The 24,248-nt window shown below is 43.3% G+C and overlaps 2 protein-coding genes across 8 annotated transcripts in view; both read left to right on the forward strand.

Annotated features, from left to right (window-relative positions):
* The window catches only part of Hmgxb4 (HMG-box containing 4), a 40,897-nt gene extending 19,239 nt beyond the window's left edge, over positions 1-21,658 (forward strand). For all 4 annotated transcript variants that reach the window (XM_031340339.1, XM_031340340.1, XM_031340338.1 and 1 more), the window contains 6 exons: positions 11,493-11,574; positions 13,084-13,148; positions 14,409-14,514; positions 15,164-15,333; positions 19,172-19,294; positions 19,686-21,658. In XM_031340339.1, coding sequence (XP_031196199.1) covers positions 11,493-11,574; positions 13,084-13,148; positions 14,409-14,514; positions 15,164-15,333; positions 19,172-19,294; positions 19,686-19,730 — 591 coding nt within the window. In that variant the 3' untranslated portion in view covers positions 19,731-21,658. The remainder of the gene's footprint in view (positions 1-11,492; positions 11,575-13,083; positions 13,149-14,408; positions 14,515-15,163; positions 15,334-19,171; positions 19,295-19,685) is intronic.
* A 1,642-nt stretch (positions 21,659-23,300) lies between these two features.
* Tom1 (target of myb1 membrane trafficking protein) overlaps positions 23,301-24,248 on the forward strand; it is a 34,665-nt gene continuing 33,717 nt past the window's right edge. For 2 of the 4 annotated variants that reach the window (XM_031340341.1, XM_031340342.1), the window contains exon 1: positions 23,301-23,516. In XM_031340341.1, coding sequence (XP_031196201.1) covers positions 23,465-23,516 — 52 coding nt within the window. In that variant the 5' untranslated portion in view covers positions 23,301-23,464. The remainder of the gene's footprint in view (positions 23,517-24,248) is intronic. The other 2 variants (XM_031340343.1, XM_031340344.1) reach the window with 1 other exon arrangement.

The raw sequence follows: 24,248 nt of genomic DNA on the forward strand, positions 1-24,248 counted from the left end.
CCAGTGTCAAGTATGGGTCCAGTCTAACGGGATCAGATATTGGTTGGTAACTATCACAAGCTTCATGCCACTGTTGCCCTAGCGTATCGTATCAGAGGGTCTGTGGATTAATTGGTATTTGCATTTCTTTTTTTTGTACCACACAGAATACCTTCCTGTACCAAAGACACTAGAAAGAATGGGTGAAGGCACCATGTAGGCACCAGCTCGACTTCATGTTCTATGAGTGATGTATGTGTTGTATTCAGCAGTGGGGCCCTGTCAGTTTTGGGAGAGCAACCTATATAGTCTTTGTCGAGATTCAGGCCGTAAAGCGTGGTGGAAACAAATTCCTCAAAACCCAGTGGAAAGATTCTAGTACTTTTATTTATTATTTATTTATTTATTTATTTATTTTCAGTTTTTCGGGACAGGGTTTCTCTGTATATCTCTGGCTGTCCTGGAACTCACTCTGTAGACCAGGCTGGCCTCGAACTCAGAAATCCACCTGCCTCTGCCTCCCAAGTGCTGGGATTAAAGGCATGTGCCACCACCGCCTGGTGTACTTTTATTTATTCATAAACAGCAAGAAGTAAATAAGTGGTAAAACGGGCTGGCATTCATTCATTCACTCACACACTTTCCCACAAACTTTTCCCTAGCTCCTAGGCAGAGACAAGGCTCGACTTGCCATTCCCTGCTCCAGATCCTCTGGAGCTGAGCTTCGTCGTGCAGGCTTACGCTGTCAAAGCAGCAGGCGTTCACGTCTGCGTGGGGTCCACGTCTGCGTGGGGTCCACACAGATTATTTCTCCACATAAAGCATCTCCACGGGACTCTTGGAATATGAGCAATTTTTGCCATGCCAGACCGGTGTTCTTAAGCTAAAATCAGCCAATTACAACTAGGGCGTTCCACGTATTATTTCATATCACTTGCACACACGCATGAGCTCTCTATAGTCTGCTTGTCTAGTTATCTAGGGTTGAAGGCAGATCCATGGCGTTGCCCGGCTGTGGGCCCAGGGCAGTGGGTGTGTGTTCTTTATCACTCTTGTCCATTCTCTAAGGTTTGGTTTTCATTACTAGCTGTAGCCGCAGGAAGCCCAGCTGTGGCATCCCCTGGGGGCTGGCAATTTCCACAGCTTTGAGAAAAATGCCCTCTGAGGCTATATGTTCTTTACAGTCTTGGTAACAGCCTGGATTGTTTGGGAATCCCTTTTGACCCCTTTGGCCAACAGCTTCATTTGGTAACAAGAGATGGCAAGTTGGGACTCTGTTTTTCCCGTTATTTGGCAGTTTCATTTAGATCAGTTTCGTTTGTTTGTTTGAGTGTGTGTGTGTGTGTGTGTGTGTGTGTGTGTATGTGTGTGTGTGTGTGTTGTGAAGCTTCTACTGGCCTGGCAGTGGTGGCACATGACTTTAGTCCCAGCTCTTGGGAGGCAAAGGCAGGCAGATTTTCTGAATTTAAGGCCAGCCTGATCTACAGTTAGTTCCAGGACAGCCAGGGCTAGGCTACACAGAGAAACTCTGTCTCAAAAGAACCAAAAGGGGGTTGGGGGGATCTTCTACTGTATTGGTTTCCATAGTACCACTCAAATTGCACTGAATTTTAGATGTTTCTCTGTGTATTCCCTCCCTCAGCCCCCTCTTTCTTCATCCTCCCCACCTGAGCCTCTCATTCCAGCTCCCACCATCCATCCATAACTATTCTATTTCCCTTTCCTAATGAGATCTATCTATACCTCAGACTAACCTCTGTGGTTCTGTGCTAGCTTGGTTATCATTGACTTAGCAGTAATACTCTCATGTAAGTCAATACATACCATATTTGTCTCTGTGGGTCTGGAATACCTTACTCAAGATGACTTGTTTTTTCTATTTTCATCCCCTTACCCGAGCATTTCATGATGCTATTTTTTTTTAATGTACTACATTTTCTTTATTGATTCTTTTGTTGAGGGACATCTTGATTGTTTCCAGTTTCTGGATATTAGCAATGTACCTGACTGAGCAAGTGCCTCTGTAGTAGGAGGAAAGGTCCTTTGGGCATATTGCTGAAACAAGGTAGATCTATTCCCATCTTCCTGAAGGACCACAGCACTTATTTCCATAGTGACTGTACAAATTTGCACTCGTACCAGCCATGTATAAGTGTTCCCCCTACTCCACATCATCACCAGTATGAACTGTCACTTGTTTGATTGATCTTAGCCATTCTGACAGTAAAAGATAAAATCTAAAAGTAGTTTTGATTCACATTTTTCTTATGGCTAAGGATGTTGATTGAACATTTTTTTTTTAAAGATTTATTTTATTTATTTTATGTGTTTGAGTACACTGTAGCTGTACAGATGGCCGTGAGCCATCACGTGTGTGGCTGCTGGGAATTGGACTCAGGACCTCTGCCGGCCTGCTCACTCTGGCCCCACTCGCTCTGGCATAATTCACTGTACCTGTCTTCAGACACACCAGAAGAGGGTGTCAGATCTCATTCCAGGTGGTTGTAAGCCACCATGTGGTTGCTGGGATCTGAACTCAGGACCTTCAGAAGAGCAGTCAGTGCTCTTACCCGCTGAGCCATCTCGCCAGCCTGATTAAACATTTTTAAAAATGTTTTTCAGCCATTTATGTTTCCTCTATTGAGAATTCTTGTTTAGATCTGTATTCCTTTTTTAAAATTTATTTATTATTTATTTATTTATTTTGGGTTTTTTCGAGACAGGGTTTCTCTGTGTAGCTCTGGCTGTCCTGGAACTCACTCTGTAGACCAGGCTGGCCTCAAACTCAGAAATCTGCCTGCCTCTGCCTCCCAAGTGCTGGGATTAAAGGCATGTACCACCATTGCCCTGCCTGTATTCCATTTTTTAATTGGGTTATTTGTTTTCTTGATTTGTTTTTTAGTTCTTTGTGTATTTTGGACGTTTGCCTTCTATTGGATGTATAGTTGATAAAAATCTTTTCCCATTTTGGATGCTGCCTTTCTGTCAGAATGGTGATATCCTTTCCCATATAGAAGCGTCTCAGTTTCATGAGGTCCCACTTATTCATTGTTGACTTTAGTGTTTGTGCTTTCTGTTCATAAAGTGTTCCTGTTCAGAAAGTCTTCTTTAATACCAGTGCATACAAGGCTATTGTCCACTTTCTCTTCTATCAGGTTCAGTCTACCTAGTTTTATGTTGAGATCTTTGGTGGACTTGGAGTTTTATGCAGAGTGATAAGTATAGATCTGTTGGATTTTTGTACATGCAGCTGCCAGTTTGACCAGCATTATTTGTTGAAGATGCTATCTTTTTTTCCAGTTTGTATTTCTGGACTCTATCAGAAATCAGGTATCCAAGGATTAATGTCTGGTTCTTTCTTCAATTTGATTCCATTGTGCCAGTGCCATGCAGTTTTCATCACTTACAGCTCCGTAGTACAACTTGAAGTTGGGCATACTGATGCCTTCCAGTTCTTTTCAATCAGTATTTCTTACCTATTCTGGGTATGTGTGTGTGTGTTTCCATATGAAGCTGAAAATTGGCCTTTCGAGATCTGTGAAGAATTGTGTTGGAATTTTGATAGGGATTGCATTGAATGTGTAGATTGCTTTTGATAGGATGGCCATTTTTACGATATTAATCCTATCAACAAATGAGTATGGGAGATCTTCCTTCTTTTGATATCTTCATTTTCTTTCTTCAAAGACGTGAAGATTTCTTATACACATCTTTCACTCGCATGGTTAGAGTTACCCCAAGATATTTCATATTATTTGCAGCTATTGTGAAAGGTATTGCTTTCCTGATTTCTTTCTCAGTCTAGTTGCCATTTTTGCAGCTCTGTATTTGGAGGCGTAGTAATTTTAGTCGATCTTGTATCCAGCCGCATTGCTGAAAATTTTTTTAAATCCCACTAGGGGATCCCCAGTGGGATTTTTAAGGTCACTTATATATACTACCATATCATCTGCTAATAAAGATATTCTTCCTTTCTGATATATTTCCCTTTGAACTTCTTAGTTTGTCTTAGTGCTGTAGCTAAAACTTTTAAATACTATATTAAATAGATTTGGAGAAAGTAGACAGCCATGTCTTGTTCCTGATTTTAGTGGAATTTCTTTGAGTTTCTCTCCACTTCAGTTAATGCTGGCTATGGGCGTGCAGTAAACTGCCTTTATTATATTGAAGTACATCCCTATGTCCCTAATCTCTCCAGGATTTTTATCATGAATGGGCTTTTGTTAAAGGCCTTTTCTTGTATCTATGATATGATCTTTTGTCTTTCTGATTTGCTTATATGGAATTTCCAATTTGTTTTATATTGGCTAAAACCATCTGGCCCTGGTCTTTTTTGGTTAGGAAAATTGTTTTGTTTTGATTTTTCCAGACAGAGTTTCTCTGTATAGCTCTGGCTGTCCTGGAACTCACTCTGTAGACCAGGCTGGCCTCGAACACAGAAATCTTCCTGCCTCCGCCCCCCAAGTGCTGGGATTAAAGGCGTGCGCCACCACAGCCGTTTGTTTTTTGAAACAGTTTCTGGGGAACAGCCCAGGCTGACCTGGATCTTGCTTTGAAGACCAGACTGGTCTTGAAGTCAGAGGCCTACCTTTGCCTCCCAAGTGCTGGGATTAAAGATATCCACAACCAGCAGTTGGGAGACTTTTAATGACTGCTTCTATTTCACTAGGGTTATTTGTTTATTTAAATTGATTTTCTGATCTTGATTTAACTTTGTTAAATGATATATATCAACAAAATAATTTGTCGGGCGGTGGTGGCGCACGCCTTTAATCCCAGCACTTGGGAGGCAGAGGCAGGCGGATTTCTGAGTTCAAGGCCAGCCTGGTCTACAGAGTTCCAGGATAGCCAGGGCCACACAGAGAAACCCTGTCTCAAAAAGCCAAAAAAAAAAACAAAAACAAAATAATTCATTTGTGTTAATTAGATACTGGAATTAGATATTGAATGCATGTTTTTAAAGTATATCCTTCTGATTTTCTAGATTTTCTCAGTGTCTGTTGTTATACCTCCCTTTTTATTTCTGATTTTGTTAATTTAGATAGTCCTGACTGTTACTGTGTTTTTATGCTGGCATGTGGGTTTGGGAAGATTGTAATTCTAGGTGCTGATATCCAGTCTTGTATTGGAGGCTGGGGAGGGGATGGAGTGTACCTTGGTTTCTGGTTCCTCTCTGGTTCCTAAGAGAATATAGTGGCTGTGTGTTGCCTGGTAGGAAATTCTTCTAGGGTCCAGATAGGTGTGGCCACCGGGTGTTCCATCTAAAATGTTTCTGGGTATTGGGAGCTGACAATTAGGAATGGGGAGGGGTGGGGGGGCATGTACAGGAAGAAGGAAACCAGCAGGCTCCATCAGTGTCTGCTTAGTCACCTGGGAATGGGGCAGAGTGAGGAGAGGCTACAGCAGGAGCTCTACTACAACTAAGAATGAGCCTGGGGTGCGGGGCTTGGAAGAATGGAGGAGGAGGGGGTGACGATTTGCAATTAGCCTACTTGTTTCCCTGGTCAGAATGGCTTGTTGATTCCCAGGGAGGACCTACTGGAGTGGGGGCTGGAATAAAACAATGGAGTGGAAGAGGGCGGTCAGGAGGGGAAGGTCTGTAGGACCCACTAGCTATGGGGGCAGGGGCTGCAGCAGTGTCTCCTGGGGCCTGAGGGTTCCAGAGAGTGTTTACACCTTTGAAACAGTCGTGGCTGGCCTGGAGCTCAGTACTAGATCATGCTGGTCTACACTCTTAGAATTAAAGCTGCCTGCCTTTGTCTCCCAAATGCTTAGAACTGTAACCCCTCCCAAGGGACCTTTACTATTTAAATGAAATTTTCTAAATGGGGGTAGGGGAGATTCTAGTTTAGAACCGTTGTATTAGCTGCCTGGATGCCACAGTTTCTATTTTTAAATGTACAGAGGGAATGAAGAGAACTGTTGAATTATCTCTGCACCGTGACTTAGTGGGTTAAAGCAGCAGCTGTGAGTTCGCACCCAGTTCTTTAGAGTACAAGCCCGGGTAAGTGCTCCTGGTCCTGTATGTCAGCCAGACGGTGCAAGACTTACGTCAGCGGTGGCATTCTTATCTGAGGCGCACTCAGTTCCCGGCAGCTGTAGATCCCATAGGACATCTGTTTCTCTCTTTGGCATTCCATTTTAATATTATTCTTTTACATCTGATATTTTGCCATGGTTTTGTGGAGATTTTTTTAGTATTATTTTGTTTTTGTTTTAGTTTAGTTTCTTTGAGATAGTTTTCCTATATAACTTAGGCTGGCCTTGAACTAGCAATACCTGTGCTTGGGCCTTGGAAGTAAGCAGTCACCACACGTGGTAAGAAACTTTTCAACTATTTTTTTGTTTGTTTGGTTTTTGGGTTTTGGTTTGTTTTTTGTTTGTTTTTTTTGTTTTGTTTTGTTTTCGCTTTTCGAGACAGGGTTTCTCTGTGTAGCCCTGGATGCCCTGGAACTCACTCTGTAGACCAGGCTGGCCTCGAACTCAGAAATCCGCCTGCCTCTGCCTCCCAAGTGCTGGGATTAAAGGGGTGTGCCAGCACCACCCAGCCTCAGCTATTTTTTTAGAGCAAAATTAAAGTCTTAAGCAAAGCATAGTGTTACACCTGCCCTCTGGAGGCAGAGGCAGGTGGATTTGAGTTCCAGACCTGCCAAAGCCTTTTTTTTTTTTAAGTCATAGCAAGATTGAGAAGAAAATCTAGGCATTTACCATATATTCCCTGTCTCTGTCTCACACATGTGTGGCCTCTTCCACTATGAACACCCCACTAATGTACCTGTTACAGCTGATAAACTGAAACTCAGACAGACAGATCTTCGTCTCTGCAAGTCTGTAGCACACACAGGTTTGCACTCAGTGTTGTCCATCCTACGAGTGTAGAAAATGCTGTGTCTCTTACTGTACTATCACAAGGTACTTTAAACTACCCTAAAAACCTCAATTCGTCACCTGGTCACCTCGCCTTTTTTTTCTCCATATTCTGACTTTTTAAGAATGCCACATAATTAGAATCATTCATAAGTGGCATTTTCCAGTCAGCAGTCCTCTCTGCTCTAAACTGTGCTCTGTTGAACCACAGCTCATTTGTTCACCACCTGCAGGCTGCCCGGGCTGCTTTCAGGCTTGTGCTGTTGTGCGGAATCAAGCTTCTTTAGCTATCCATGTGTCTAGATTATGTGGAGAGATGTCCTCAGCCCCCGTGAGTAAATACCAAGAGGCATGAAGGACCGTACAATGAAGTGCATTTAGTTTATGAGAACTTTACTGTCTTCAAAACAGCTATCCCATTCTACTTTCCCCAGCGTACATTGTTGCCTCTGTGAGAGGAGGTCTGCCACAGCTTATATCCATCTAGTACCTTCCCTAGTCAACCACTAGGCAGGGTTGGGCAATAGAAAATCCTATTTAGTAACTTTACTATTATGCTAAACAGACCCCTCCCTCTGAGCCTAGAGTCCACCTCCCCCTCAAGTACGTAAAGGCATCTCCTTTGTTCTTGGCTCTTTGTCCCAGCTTCCTCCTTTGTAGGTGGCCAGTGTTACCTGAAATTGTCTGCACTACAGAACCTGAAGAGATTATTTCAAACATCCACCAGCTGAGAGCTACAGTCTCCACATCCTCCGAGCTGCGTACCTTGCCAGTTGTCTGAATGGTATCAGTGTGTAATATGTGCTTCTCTGATAACGTGAAGTTTTTCATCTGTGTTTGTTTATTGTCAGTTTATCTTTCCTGGCAAAGTGTCTTTTAGCTTTTGGCCCAGTTTATATTATTTTCTTGTTGATTTTTAGGGATTCTTTGTTTACTTTGGGTAACAGTACCTCATCAGGTAGGACTTATAAGTGCTTTTCCTAGTCTGTGGACTCATTCTTCTAACAGTGCCATTTGCAGAGCCAATGAGCCTCTTTTAAAAGCTGAAGCTGGCCTTGAACTCCTGATCTTTCTGCCTTTGCTGCACACGTTTGAATTCAGGCATGTACCAGACTAATTTTTATTTTAAGGAAGTCCCACTTATAAGTTCTTTCTGCTGGGGTTTAATTAAGTCTTTGGTATCTTACCTAAAATACCCCAGGTCATGGAGATTTTCTGCTTTTATTTTTTAGCTTTATAGGTGTTTTTTGTTGGGCGGTACATGTTGCATTTGTTTGTGGGATTTGTATGTATTTGTATTTGTACTTGCAGGAATTGCTTCTTTCCTCCCACCATGTGGGCCCCAAGATCAACCGCAGGTCCACAGGTTTGGCAGCAAGTATCTTTAACCCCACTCCTAGCCATCTTGCTGGCCCTTTAGTTTTTATGTACGCTTATTTTGAGATCATTATTTTGACAGGTATAAAGTCTGTATCAAGGTCTTTTTGTTGTACTGATGACTTTCCCCCCACTTTGTGACTATCTAGTTGTTCCATTTAAATAGGGTCGGGCCTCTTCTCTGTTGTGGTCCCTTTGCTCCTTTGTCAAAGACCATTTGAGTGCATGTGTGGCTTTGAGTGTTTCTTGGTTCTCTGCTGTGCGCTTGTGTGTACCAGTCAGGAAGTCAGTACTGTGGTAAGAGATGCCCGTTGGGTACTCTTTCAGTGCCATGATGGTTCTTCTGGGTCTTTTACCTCTCTATATAAACGTTGATTCAGTTTGCCATAGCCACTAAATAACTTGGTACGTTTTCCTTCTTTTGTTTTTGATTTGTGGTTTTGAAACCAAGTCTCACTTTGTAGCTCTGACTGGCCTGGCTGGAACTTACAGAGATCTGCTTGCCTCTGCCTCCAGAGTGTTTTAAGGGCTCACTGAGAAAGCAGGCCTTATTCAGGAAAACCTTCCTTTTGATTGACTTAGATGTAGCTCTAATTATGTATGGAAAATTTTCTACCCTGTAATATAATATATAGGAGACAGGATCCTTTTTATTTAGCACCTTGTTCACAAAAGGACAGATACAAGACATGCACATAGGAAACAGTCTTGGAAGACATCTTGGAATTCTTCCTACCACAAAAAGAACATCACTGAGCACTTGCTGAAATGTGGCACATTTGACTAACCCCGCCTTTGAGTTAAATGGTATAGTACAAGATCTTTGCATGCTAGGCCAGTGCTCTTCCATTGAGCTTTCGCCTCAAATGTTTACATTTTAAAGAAACTAAAACTCAGGAACATGACGCCATTTGTGTACCTGGTGTTTGGTTTGTTTAGATCCTGTTAGTCTCCAAATTCTGCCAGTTATTTTGATGTTTTTCTGTGTAGCTCTGGCTGTCACTCTGTAGACCTCAACTTGGAGACTCACCAGCTTCTGCCTCCCCAGTGCTGGAATTAAAGGCGTGTATTACCACTGACCTTCAAATTCAGCATTATTGTGTCAAATATATATCTTATTGATAGGTTATTTCTGTGCCAGTAAAATGAGTCAGTTCGAAACAACCAAATTAGATTATATGCTATAGGTTATTTCTGCCTTTGGTGAAGTGAACCAATTTAAACCAGATTAGATTATATTAAAGGCAAGTTTTTTGGAAGCTGCTCACAGGCAGGCAAGTTCACTGGCCCCAAGGACCAAGGCCAAGGGGAAAGATGGGGTGGTGGGAGAAAGAGAAAGGGGCCAGAGATCAGAGGAGAGAGAGACCAAAATGTCTGGATTCTATAGGGAGGAGCCTCTGGGGGAGTGCAGCCCAGGGACTGGGCTGGAAAGTTCAGGCTTGGGGGCAGGGTATGCAAAGTAGGGAATGAGGCATACCGGAAGAACGTGGAGGCCAGGTCTGCTTTGGTATGTAAAGTATGCATACTGTGAGTCAGAAACCAAACAATGTATAGGCAGGTTTTATTAGGAGGCTGTTTTGGAGGGGTTTGGGGGGGGGGGAGGTACTTATGCAGAGGAAGAAAGGTAGGGAGGGGAAGAATAGAGTGAGGGAGGGAAATTCTGCCCAAAAGGTCTGGATTATTTCGGGAAGAGCCTCTAGGGAAAGGATTGAAAAATTGCGGGTTGGGGGTGGGGTGTGCCAGGTAAGGACTGAGGGATGCTGGAAGAACCTAGAGGCCACGTCTGCTTTGATATGTAAAATGTTCTTCACCTCAATCCTGAAGAGTTTAGCCGGCCTGCCCTCAGTCAGCTGAGACCTGGGATTCTTAATGTGAATCACCACACCCTGGTTTAAATTGCAACATGTAAGAAAAGCTGTCAATGTTTTGTATGCTTACTCAAGATCAACCATGTAGCATAGTAAGATCAACCATGTAGCATAGCTGGGTAAGATGGTGTTGGGCCTTTAAATTAAAGGGACAGTTCCACATCTTCCCCACAGTTGATGTTCTTCCTGAAAGGTCTGAGATTCAAGTTCATTGTACTACACCATTATCCAGTATAATTATGTGGTAAATACCAGTTTGTTTGCTATTTATAATGAATAAAGTCCTCTATAACCGGAATTCAGTATGTGACTTTGGATGTTGACCAAAAACTATGATTAATTTTATAAAGGTACTTTATGTTAAGCTCTAAGTGGCTTTGAAGCAAGGGGGAAAGTAACTATTGTACTGTGTTTAGACAGCATTGTTACAAACCATATTACAAGGCCCGTGGTATAGCCAAATGAGGTAGAAAGTTTTCATATACATATTCTTCCAAATAACTCAGTATTTAGCAATGAGATAGATTTTGCAGGAGGGAAAGATCGAGAAATGTACAAATTATTTGTGGGGGGGCATGCAGATAGGTTAGCATGCAAATAGGTAAAGACAGACTCATGCAAACACACTGCTAAGTTCAGGTAAGTGTTGATGAGCAAGGCGGGAAAGCAAGCTTTCCTTGCTCAAACCAGCAGCTCTGTGGGGTGAACAAGGGGCATGTTGTTCCTTAGGTTTCAGTCACAAAGCTGACCCTTAAGGCAAAGCCCATAGCTTTGAAAGCGTGAATTGTTGGTTTGTGTGGGGTTTGGTTGATTGGTTGGTTTTTCCCTGTTCTTTCATTTGGTTTTAAGCTTCTCAGGTTTCCATTGGTGTTTTGTTGAGAAAAACCAGGTTGAAAACTTTGGGCAGTGGTGGCACACCCCTCTAATCCCTGCACTGCAGGGGCAGAGGCAGGTAGAGCCCTTTGAAATGGAAACTAGCCTGGTCTACACAGTTCCTGGACAGCCAGGAATACACAGAGAATCCTTGTCTGGAAAAGCCCAAAAAGAAAAGAAAAAGAAATAAAGAAAAGGAAGTCATGTGATTCTGGTTCTCCAGCATGAGAGAATTAGTCTCCTCCAAAGAGGATGGAGATCTTATTTTGTTAGTACTTGATGCTTAAAGAAATATGCAACATGGGATTTTTACATAAGAATAAAAGTATTCATAGATGTTTAGCATGTGACTTTTACCTCCAAAGTTAAATGTAATATTAACCTCTGAATAATAAGTAACATGGATTAAAAATTAAGTTATCCTCTTCAGGGAGGCTGGTTCATAGATGGAACTCTTCCGTGACTAGAGAATGTTGAAAATATACTACTTAGGTCCTAATCAATTTTCTGTTTTCTTTGTGGCTCTAGCCGAAAAAGAAGAACATGTCTGCCTACCAGGTATTCTGTAAGGAGTACCGGGTAACCATTGTGGCCGACCATCCAGGTATAGGTAAGAACCTTCCTGAGCTTCGGGTTTTGTTGGGTTTTTGGTTATTTTGTTTTGTTTTTACTTTCTAGTCTCTGAAGCAGTGCATTTGATTAATTCAATCACTAGGCAGCTTCCTCCTAGGCCCTAGAATACAAATTGAAGCCAGCTGCAGTGGCCCATAATTCCAGGAAGGCTGAAGCAGTAGCCATAGCCTGGGTTACAGTATGTGCCCCTGTCTCAAACAAAAGATAAATGTATTTCCTCAGTTCTGCAAATCCTTTAATTTACCCTGCATATTAAAGGTGTGTGTGTGTGTACTAGACACTGAAGATATCAAATACCTTAATCAATTGCCCTCCACCTCACTTTTATTTATTATTAGTATTTTGTTGGTTTTTGCTTTCTATGTAGCTTTGGCCATTCTAGAACTAACTCCCTATGTAGATAAGGCTGTTCTTGAACTCAGAGCCACCTGCCTGGTATCAAAGATACACCACTATGCCCACCTCTACCTTATTTTCTATTGAATTTTATGTGTTATTTTGTGTATGTGCATGTTCACATGCTTGTCAATGGAGATCAGAGGATAACTTGTAGAAATCAGTTCTCCAAACTATGTGTGAGATCGAGCTTAGTAGTGAGTGTCTTGACTCTCAGAGCCATTCTCACCTGCCTCTCCTTTTTGAGGCCGGGTTTCTCATTTAGCCTAGGACTCATCTATTCTGCTAGGCTAGAGGGCTACTGAACTCCAAGGTTCCTTGTATTTCTGCAGTGCTAAGCTTCTACATGTGCATTGCCACAACTGGCTTTTAAACGCTTGTAAAATTATGCATTTACAGTTTTGGGGCATCTGAATTCAGGTTGTCAGGGTTATATGACAAGAACTATACCCATAGAGCCATCTTCCTAGTTTGTATTTCTTAACCAATAAAAGAGGAAAGTATAAGATCTAAGAGCCAGGCCCGTGTCTGTACCCTCTGGGGTGGGGAGACTAAACTGAAAGGATCACAGGGTTCAGACCAACCTGGACTATATAGCAAGATCTTCTCTCAAAAGAAACAAATAAAAGAGCACATGTATCATTGCACCTAAATATGCAAAATATGCGTTTTATTTCCAAGAGCATAGACTTTTCCTTGAATTCCCATGCATATGTACTGTAGTGTTCTTGTCTGTGCTAGCACTTAGTTGAGCAAATACCAACCTGACCTTACACAGTTCAATTTATTCATAGTCTCCTCTTACGTAGAAAATGGCTTTCCACTCTACAAAGGCACTGTGAAAAATTAGACATTGCCAGGCATGGTATGAAATGCCTTTAATTTGCACTTAGGAGGCAGAGGCAGATGGATCTCTTGAGTTTGAGACCAGTGAGGGCTATACAAAGAAACCCTGTCTCAGTAGGAATAAAAAGAAGAAATCTGTGCCACCAATCCTTTTCTAGTGTCTGCTTCCCCAGACCTTCTGTTTTCTTACAGTTCTGTGTTTCTGTTTTTTTGTTTTGTTTTGTTTTTAACTCTTTTATATTAGATTTTGGGGAACTTAGTAAAAAATTGGCTGAAGTATGGAAGCAGTTGCCAGAAAAGGACAAGCTGGTAAGTATATTTTATTATGTAGTTTTCATTGTGCTTTGCCAGCCAGCCACATAACCCTGAGACAGTGAGAAAGAAGCAGTAGCAGAGGACGTGCCCACTGCTGTTGTCAGGCTGCTCTCGCTGTATAAGGAGACAGACATTTTATACTTGTGTCTATGTTTTTTCCCCAAGCCAGATATAAATAAAATAAAAGGACCGACCCCATTTGATTAAAATATTTCTAAAAGAAAATCTAACGTTACAGTCCCCTACTGCAAGTGCCAGTCAGTCATAGTTTTAGGGACTGAAGACCATTACCTTCTAGATAAGAAAAGCATCAGATGCCTTTAGCCAGACTCTGGGTCTCCATTCTCATAAACCATTTGCAATATATTCTATGAAAAACTAATAAGACTTCTGGGTATGGGCAGTTCATGCTTGTAATTCCAGTACTTAGTAGATTGAGACATAAAGGTTGAAGATAGGCCAGTTTGGGAGATAGATATAGATATATATATCAATCAAGCCTATCTTAAAAAACAAGAAGAAAAGTAGCGGAGCCAGTGATAGTCAGTGAAGACAGTTACAGTTAGGTCTGATTCAGGTAGTCACATCCCAGTCAGTGTAAGTGGTGGTTATGGTGTTTTAGGGTTTCATTGCTGTGAAGAGACACTATGACCAAGGCAACTCTTATTAAAGGGTAGTCCATTGTCAGAAAGCAAGGCAGCTGGCAGACATGGTGTTGGAGGAGACTCTTCCAGGATGGGTGGAGCTTGATTACTAGAAGACTTCAAAGCCTGCCTACACAGTGACACACTTCTGCCAAAAGGCCACGCCTCCTTCGTAGTGCTACTTCCCACGGGCCAAGCAAATCCAAACCACCACATATGGGAACAAGAATTATCGTTCTTACTTTGAAGAATATCTTTTTTAGATAAAATAACTCTTTCTATCCCAGATGATTCTTGATAGCTTGCTGTTTTTCCATTGCCAGGCAAGTTAGAGGAAGTGGTTAGCCACAGGACATTATTGTAGTAAGCAAGATTTTCTGCTTATAACCTACATTTAACCTTAAAGTATTTTTAACAGTACTGACACTTAACCCTTGGCACTGAAGAGTAGTCCTACAAGAGATGCTTGTAGTCCTGCATTGAGGAGATGAGCGTATCAGCCTTGAAGCCACTTTAGTTACTGTTTGCCCCTCCCCACCTTCTCAGCTCCTTGCTCCCTTTCTATTTCTTCTTTTGCCTTTTTAAATTCTGTGTGGGTGATCTGTTGCAGATCTGGAAGCAAAAGGCTCAGTATCTGCAGCACAAACAGAACAAAGCTGAAGCCACAACTGTGAAGAGAAAAGCATCCAGTGCAGAAGGTTCCATGAAAGTCAGAGGTAGCCAGCGTTTCTCTGTTCTGCTTTGCTAGGAGGCTGGGAGAGCAAACAGCTTATAACAGAAGTCGGCCTTGATACCTAAGTATTACTAAGTATGACAGGCTGCATAAAAGTAGTTCAAATTTAGAAACTGTAAGACTTCGCTGTAAAGATGCAGAAAGTAAGCCAGGGATTGGGCCTTCTGCCTCCATATAATGCAGCAAGCAGGGGAATGGCAAGTTCAAGCTAGCCTGAGCAACATAGCAAACTGTAGTAGACAAGTCTGGACTACACTGAGACCCTGTCTTCAAAAAAAAAATCCAGAAGTGAATGTTACAACCTTTGTGTGTTATGTGCAGTTCCAAACACATGTGCATGTGTTTTTTGTTTTTCTTCAACCCTTTAATGTATACAGCTAGGGGCTGGAGAAATGGCCCCTATGGCACTAGCTGTTCTTGCAACGGACTAGGGTTCAAATCCCAGCCTCTGACTTACAGCAAGCTATAACTCCAGTTCCTGGGGCTACAATGCCCTCTTCTGGCCTCTATGGGCACTGCACACATATTGATAGATTAACTAATGCCTGGTACATACATGGGTTTCAAGAGGGAAAACAGTCATTATTGTGACATTGAAGGCCATGGGCAAATTTTCATCCTCCTCTTCTCAGCGTCTTCTGTGGGAATACTGTCACCCCAAAAGAAGTCCCCACCCACCGCAATGCTTTTGCCAGCCTCACCAGCCAAAGCTCCTGAAACAGAGCCCATTGATGTCGCTGCTCATCTGCAGCTGTTGGGAGAGTCCCTCAGCCTCATTGGACATCGCCTGCAGGAGACAGAGGTAAGCACGGCACGCATCCACAGGGTTCCTGTTTTTTATACTTTATGCAGAGTTATGCCATGGAACCCACGGTGTGGTGAAACATCTCTAAAGGTTTGGGGGTCTGCCTTTCCACTCTCGGAGTTTATAGTTACAGCATCCTGTAGTAACAGTGTTGCTAAAGGAAGTCAGGATACCTGTAGCTGAGTTTTAGTCTTTAAAAGTTCAGTAAAAGTGCTAGAGAGATGGCTCTGCTCTTAAAAGCACTGGCTGCTCTTACCCGAAGACCAGGATTCAAATATCAGCACCCACAAGGAAGCTCACAACCAACTCTGATCTGGTATCTTCTTCAGGCCTACTTAGGCACTATATGCATGTGGGGCACAGACAGACATGCAGGTAAAGCACCCATACATATAAACTTATTTGTTTTTGTTTTTCAAGATAGAGTTTAGAGTTTCTCTTTGTAGCTTTAGCTGTCCTGGAACTCATTCTGTAGACCAGACTGGTATTGAACCCAGGTATCCACCTGCCCCACCTCCTGAGTGCTGGGATTAAAGGCACGTGCCACCACTGCCCGGCATAAAATAATTCTTAAAAAAATTAAGTGAGGGGCTAGAGAGATGGTTCAGTGGTTAAGAGCATTGACACAGAGGTCAATGAGGTCCTGAGTTCAATTTCCTGCTACCAGTCTTGGGGGGTGGGGAGCGGAGCACAATTGGATATCTAATACCAAAGGTTCTGCTCTGAAAACAGACCAGAAATACACAAGCTGAGCAGGTTGTATTTATGTGTTTAAGAGAAAAATACACATATGCATTACAGTGATTAATGGCTTTTAAAAAGGCCATGAATTTGAAAGAGCAGGGGAAAAAACAAAAAGAAAGAGAGAGCAAGGAGGGGAACGTGGGAGGATTTGATGTAATTATATTACAGTCTCAAAAAATGAAAGATGTATGTTTACCTTAAATCCCAGCACTTGGGAGACAGAGGCAGGCAGATTTCTTGAGTTTGAAGCCAGCTTCTACATAATTCTAAGGCATCCAGACTACATAGAGTTTCAAAAAACTAAAAAAGAAAAAGAAAGGGGCTGGAATAAGGGCACAACTGCTCTCCACAGACACAGACTGAATTCCCAACAACACCCATGTGGCGGCTCACAACTGTCCACAACACCAGTTCCAGGGATCCAAACACCCTCTTTAACCAAGCACAAACATGGTACAGACAGTCTTTAGGTGTTGTTTAATTAAAACTAAAGGAAGAAAAGAATGCAGGCAATAAATGGAGCTGCACTTGCATTTAGGATGTACAGTGCTGTGTACCTGACAGAAGTCTGTACTTCTGAGATCTGCCCCTAGTTAACTCAGTAGTATGGCAGTTCAGTTTTCAGCTTGGAGACATTTCAGCAAAGAAATTATTATATGCTACTGAAAGACATTTTTTAGTTAGATAGTCAGTGTAGAAATAGAAAAGCTAATAACTTGTTTTTATGCAAAAGCTAAATTATCATTCAGTAGACAAAATGGCAAAAGCCACAGGTATTATCTATATCTGAGTTCTTTGGTAGTTTCTAAAAAGTCAAAATCAGCAGGTAATTCTTTTTTTTTTTTTTTTTAAGAAATGTTAAAGATTTATTTATTTATTGTTATATTTAAGTACACTGTAGCTGTCCTCAGACATACCAGAAGAGGGCGTCAGATCTCATTACGGATAGTTGTGAGCCACCATGTGGTTGCTGGGATTTGAACTCAGGACCCTCAGTAAAGCAGTCAGTACTCTTACCAGCTGAGCCATCTCACCAGCCCCAGCAGGTAATTCTTATACATACTCAAATACCTGGAAAAGTAAAAGTATTTCCAGACTAAAATAGCCTGTGATCTTTATTTTTATTTGGCAAAAAGTTTTGAGTTCTTAGGAGATTATTCCAAGAACTTATAGAGTAGAAAAATCTAAAGGTCTGTTTGTTGTCTTAGGATGGTTATAGTCTAATTGGAAAGACAATTTTATGTGATTAACTGCTTACACACATATATAAGAGCTGCTTTGAGGGTTTGCATAAATACCACAGGCTCCAGAAACTCAGTTGCATGCCTAAAACCACAGGTGTCACTTACACCTATGCAGGAATAGTGATACCATGATGGTTGACCTGGCACCAGAGATGGCTACTAGAACTAATAAGCAGATACCCTATGCAGCATGGACAGAGATTACACCATGCTATTCCAACAACATGTGTGCAGTTTAGAATTGGAAACTGAGGCTGAGTGGTGAGCACTCCTGTAACCCCAGAAAGTTAAGAGGGGAAGGCAGGAGGGTCACAAGTTTGAAACCAGCAGCAATACATAAGAACAAGCAGTAGCAAACCCTTCCTGCCCCCAAATCCTGAGCAACTGCGACCATGGAAGGGAAACTGAATGTAAGGGGTGGCTACCATAGCCAGAGAAGGGAGAGCTCACACATTCTATTAGCACTTAAAACAGTCCTCATGAAATGGTTCATGTGCCAAAAGTTCACCCTTTTACAACAATGCAGGATTAGTGGCTCTTGATACTCCTCATAGTTTTGGACCATAACTATCTGAAACTTTTCATTACTCTAGAAAGTAACTTCAAGCCCATTAGCAGTCATTTTCTCATTGCATGCACACATGTGTGTATACTGTACCTGTAGTACATAGCCCACACGTGAGTAGTACAAGAAGGCAGTGTCCGTGGAGGCCAAAGGAGGGCGTCCGTTCCCTGGAGCTGGAGTCACAGTTAACTAGGAGCTACCACGTGGATGGATGCTGGGAATCGAGCCAAGATCTACAAGAGCAGCCTGCCTGTGCTCTTAACTCCTGAACCATCTCTCCAGTCCCATGACTTTTATCTAATACACAGCCTAGTGGATGTGTAACTATTAAAATAGTTGAAGTTCCTATATATGTCACTTAACATGTGCACACCACACTTTCAGGAATACTGATTTACATAAGTCATTAATGTACACATTGAATATTTGAGCCTTGTTACCACAAATTCACACAACTGGCAGTACCAAAAATAGAGCACAAACTGTCCTTCCTCTCCTCTCCCCTAGCAGCTCTCCTGTGCTGCTGTTAGTAACTACACCTAAATGTTGGTGGTGCGTAGAGCTATGTAGTTCTACTGGTAGGAGCCCGACTCAAAGAGGTTGCTGTGAGTTTCAAAAAAAGCGACTTCTAGGCCAGCCTGAGCTAAAAAGTGAGAGGAAAAGAAAGCTGTGTGCCAGGTTAGGGAAACCAAAGGGCCTAGCAGAAGGGGGTGTGGTAGATAACTGGAGAGAGAAGTTCCGAACAGGAAGCAGCACATGCCTGTTACCCCAGAGTCTTTTGCAGAGGTCCATTGAGGCTTTAGGCTCCCAGCCCTATTTAAATAGGTCTTAAGAAGAGTCTTCCAAGTTAACTGTTAAGGCGCAAGCATACAGCACATACGTTAGGACGAGAAGGTGAGCATCAAAACCAGGTGTCTTGATGGACATTGAGGTATTTGTGGTTCCTATTTTGGAACTGCAGGGGAGTTTTTGTGTAGGGTGGGTGTATTTAAAGTTCCTATTGGCCTTCTGAGAACATCTATTTTAGATAGTGATTGAAAGAGATTAGCACTGGGAAGAAGGTACAGCAACAATGTAGTGTACAAGTGACAGAGACTCGTGGTTACTGAGGTCTTGCTTGATTACATGGGAGTGAATTCCAGTAGCCTGTGGGTCCAGCCTCTCACAGGTCTCTGCTGTCTTCCCCACACTGCCGTCTGTTGCTGTGTGCTATTAAGAGGACATAAAAGAGTTGAACAGAGAGCAGCTGAGAGTGTGACTCAGTTGTCTGCTTTTCTTGCAGGGCATGGTAGCAGTGTCCGGAAGCTTGTCAGTGCTCCTAGACTCCATTATCTGTGCTCTTGGCCCTTTGGCATGCCTGACCACACAACTACCTGAACTGAATGGCTGTCCTAAACAGGTCTTGGTGAGTATTTTTGTTGTGATGGTGGTGGTAGTTTTCCTTACCTTTTGAGGGCTAGAACCTTTGGGAGCCAGAAAGGGAGCCCTACCTTAATTGATGAGCTGCCAAGCACTACTCATGAGGCACACGGCACTGTTACATACTGTCCACAGAACGTGACACTGCTATCAACTGCATGCTATCATTTCAGTGAAACTAGAAAACATGCCATTTTCCACAACAGTACTTTGGACGGAGCAATCCAGCTCAGCCCTTGAGGAGGAGCAGCTGACAGCAGCATGCTGGTGTATCTTGTCCACTTCTTTCCCATCTCTTCCCTGAACATGCCTACATGCCGTGTCTCAGGGACTGCATTGAGGTATGCCACAGTTGAGCCTTTTCTCCTTATTTACAGTCAAACACGCTGGACAACATTGCATATATCATGCCTGGACTGTGACCTCCAAGAAGCCTGGGACAGAAGACTGTCTACCCCTTCACTAGTTTATGTATATATGACTGTTCCAGATCCTCCACTGACCTCTGGATGTAGGTTTTAAATTTTTATATCTATATATACATATATAATGTACAGTATATACATAGGATTATAACTACTTTGCTTTTAATAATTTTATGAAGTGGCAAAGGTTTAGCTAAAAGGAAACTTTGGCATGAATGTGGGCTTGGAATTATTTTTTTGTGAAAAAAAATCTGCCTTAAAAATCAGTGTAATTTGGGGACTAGGGGCTTATTCTGGGTGCCATGTGTATCTCCTTATAGACTGCGAAAATGTGATTTTTTTTTTTTTTTAAGCTTGGGTTTACCTCCAGACCCATCACTGACCATTTGCCTTACCTGTCTTATAATCAGAAATGTAGTAAAGATCATGGGAGGAGGCCAGCTGACTACAAACTTTTTGACATGGAGTAACCTGAGGGAGGTGGAGCTTAGATGGACTGAGTAAGGGACTCATTCTGGTTCCTACTAAAGAGGGGTCTGTGTCTTGTAACCACGGTACCAGAGTCATCGGTGCCATATGTAGCCTCAGTGTGTGATTCTTGACAGCAGAGAAATAAACACCTTGGAGAAACCAAAGCTGTTGGTGCCACCTGTTGAACCTGCTTATCTGCCTAGCAAGGCTTGGTGTATACAAACCAAAGCTGCCATCTTCCACTAGCAGCATGGTTGCCCAACAAATCCTGAGAGATTCTGCTGTTTAGCTGCTTGGTGGTTCTTGGTTCAGCTCTGGTTCCCCTGGTGGGTACATTGTGCTCTGCATTCCACACAGAGCTGGATCACAAAGAAGTTCTTGGTTCTCAGGAGGGTTATCTATATGTGCGTGTGAGTGTATATTTTAATTATGTGTATTTAACCCTTAGAATTTCTTAGATTTTTAATTTATCCTGTAAATTTCTGTATATATAATTTAATAGCAAGCCTCTACCAGCAGGAGCATGTGGAGCATACAGATTTGTCATTTCTACATGTACGTCTAAAAGCTCCAAATCGTCCATATGTTAAGGTGTTGTGACTCAGAAAGGAACTTCATGGCCCTAAATAATGTTAGGAAAGTGAAATAGAAAGGAATGTCACCGTTCCTAACTGCCCTTATTTCCAAAGAACTAGACTGCTTCCCCATTAGAGAGAAGATAGCTGAGTGCTCCAGGGTTGCTTGGAAACTTGGTGAGAGATTCCCTTCCCTGCCAAAACCAAGCTGAGTTAATAACCATGCTTTCTTTCTCTGGCCTGGATGGAACAGGGCAGCATCACAGTAAACCTTTGGGACCATGTAGCCAGCTGGCATCCTAGGCAACTCCCTCCATAGCCCGACTGTTGTCATGGCTGAGCTTCTCACAGGACCTCTAGAGGTCACATCCCTATGTCAGCTCAGAGACGTTTGAGACTTAATCTAAGAAATAGGGAAAGGAACTGGAATCAAGCAGAGCAGAAATTTAAATGTGAGTTAACATGTCAGAAGCTCATTTGAATCTGCAGAAGTTTCCTGTGAGAAACAGGGTATCAAGAAGAGGCCAGGGAAGGCGGGTATTGTACAGGAAGCAGCCAGGCCTCCATTGCCCTTGCTACAGACAGGAGTGAACTCCTAAGGAGAACTGGCTTTCTCGGGTCTGTTGTCCTCTGAAGCCTAGCCCTGTTGTATTTGTATTAAAGATTTGTACACATTTGTATTATAATCTGTACCTTGGGGTATTTGGTACTATTAGAGGAAAAACTTTGGATTCAGGCTTTCTTGCTGTTTTTATATCATTGTTTTATTTTGTTTTTTAAATAAATCCTAGTGGTTTGATCCAAATCCTATTACAGTTGTATAAAAAAAAAAAACAAAATTTTGTACTTATATTAAAGATCTCATTTTTAATATTTATAGTCCAGTCTTAGCAGTCTTTTCCCTAATTGGGCTAATCATAGTTGCTATAAAATTATAAACTGTCATTCACCCTACTCTACGCTGACATTTCTCTATAGGGGGTGGGGGCTGAAGAGATGCTTCACTGGCTAAGAATATTTCCTGCCCTTGAAAAGGACCCAAGTTAGACCCCAACACTCATCCAACTGAATGTAGCTCCAGTTCCAGAGGATCAGTCACCCTTGGTAGCTTCCTTAGGCACCAGCACACAAGTACATGTACCCACACACAGGTGCACACACACAAGCATAATTGAAATTTAAAAATTTTAAAACCAAAACCTGAAATAAAGGTCAAGTTACCATGTTCCTATCTATCCTGGGCCGTGCAGCCCTTGGGTCTCAGTTTGAACACACCTTATATGTAAAGGCTCTCAAATATCATTTACATATATTATAAAAGGAAAGAATCTGATAGTTGTGGCTCTAATGCATAGCACATGAAACCATGTACAATATGTTATTGGCCTAAATCAAGAAGTTTCCACCAATCTTAGGTTTCTACGCAACCCTATGCCAAAAAACCAGACAGTTCATATCCCCAGGAGCTTTCCAGAATCTCATCTACTTAAAAAGAAGTGATGCCACCTCTTTGTCTTGAGTCTTCAGCTGCATGGCCTGAAGTGAATGTGTGCTAATACCATGAACATTGAAATATAGAAATTTGACCTTTCATGGTTCAGGAAAAGGTTAATGGAAATACAAGATGTTAAAAGTCAAGTAGCAAAAAAAAAGGCTGTATGTTATGTACATACTCCTTTAATCCCAACACCCGGGGATCTGAGTTTGAGACCAGACTAGAGAAATTGTCAGCAAAAAGGGGGGGGGGGGCTGCAGAGCACTGGCTTTTAGTGTGGCAAAGTCCTAGGTATGTGCCCCAGCCCCGCCAAAAATGGGGGAGGAGGAAGTGAGATGGCCCATGGTACATGTTTAATCTCAGATTAAATGTGGTGAGAGAATCGATTCTTCCAAGTTTTGGTCTGACCTCTGTATGCACCATGGTATACACACATAAATAGAGTTAAAAAAAAAATAACTAAGTTTAAAACATAACGCCTTACAAAGATACAGCGAGGAAGAAGCAATCATCACGGAATGCCTATTGAGTGATTTTCATGTCATCCCAATACTCTGAAAGCATCACATTGTGGATATTTACAGCTGAGAGGACGAGGGGAACAGATAAAGAAAAGGCATTTTTCCTGTTTGCCCAGTAAGAGCCAAGGGGGTAGGTAGGTGGCTTACCAGGTAAAGGCATTTGCCACAGTACAGGCAGTTCATTCTGTCTCAAGGGAGCACAAACCCAGGCCCTTGCTTCCTCTGGGCCACAAAAAGTGGCTCTTGGAGCAGAGAGGTATCAAGTAGAAATTTCGAGTCCGACTTGGGCAAGGAGGCTGTCATCCTCAGGGCTTGGTCCCCAGGACTAAAAGACTAAGACACCTATCTGGGTATGCGTAACCTGACCCAGGTCTTTCCTTGGCCAGAGACTCAGTTTCCGGATGTGAAGACTTCTTAAGCTCCGCTGCCGAGCGTGCTGAAGCTTCAGGGGCGTGGCTTGGGGCCCTCCCACCTAGGCCCCGCCCTGGTGTGGCGTCAGCCACGGCCGAGGGGTAGCCCAGTAGGGGGCGGGGCCCCGTGGCTGCACTCCGGAGCCCCCGCCTGCCGGCACCTCCCCGCGGGCTGGCCGGCGGGTCACGTGACGGGTCGGCGGCGCCGGCGGTTGCTGTCACCTGATTCTGGGAGCTGGTGGCAGCGGTAGCCGCGGCAATGGACTTTCTCCTGGGAAATCCGTTCAGCTCTCCGGTGGGACAGCGGATCGGTGAGTCCCGGGAGCCGCGCGCAGCCCCGCCCCTGTGTGCTGCTGTGGCCTCGGCGGTAGGACCTGTCGGAGTCCACAGTTCTAGGCAGTGAGGAGGGAGGCTAGGCGGCGAGGCTGGCGCGTCGCTCTGGGTTCCGCCCACCCTATGCCTGATTGACAAGAACGCGGGCCAATCGGAAGTCTCATGTGGAGATTGATGCTTGGTGGAACCAATAGGCAGGGGGAGAAGGCGGTCCTGGACCAATGAGGTTCAGCCAATGTGTGCGTGCTGGGGTCCAGAGACGAGGGAGAAAGTTTGGGTTAAAGGGACTGCTGTGGTGAGAAGGCGTTGGGCCGCGCCACCACCGGGAGGGCTTGTACAAGCTAAGAGCCCCTCCCGGGCTGGTGGCGCCTGGGTCATTCTCCGCGTCACCGACTCCTCACGTTCGGAGACGCCGTGGTGTCTAGGTTTCGCCGCGCCTCTGTCCCCATGGTCGGGAGACTCGGGTTTATGTGACGTCGCCCCCTTGATGGTCCTCGCTCGTGATTAAAGAACTGTGGCCCGGCCTTCCTGGACTTGTTTGATCATTAAATGCATTAATAAGAGCGAGGCACATGGCTAACGCTTGTCATTGTCAACGTGTTACCACCCACTGGGGCTGGAGCCCATGGGAAGGTGCCGGTTCCCAGCAACTACTCTCCGGGCGAAGGCCAGGCGGCGACATTTCCCCAGGAATGGGTGGCCTGGGCGTA

Source organism: Mastomys coucha, unplaced genomic scaffold (assembly GCF_008632895.1).
Source record: "Mastomys coucha isolate ucsf_1 unplaced genomic scaffold, UCSF_Mcou_1 pScaffold22, whole genome shotgun sequence".
NCBI lineage: Eukaryota > Metazoa > Chordata > Mammalia > Rodentia > Muridae > Mastomys > Mastomys coucha.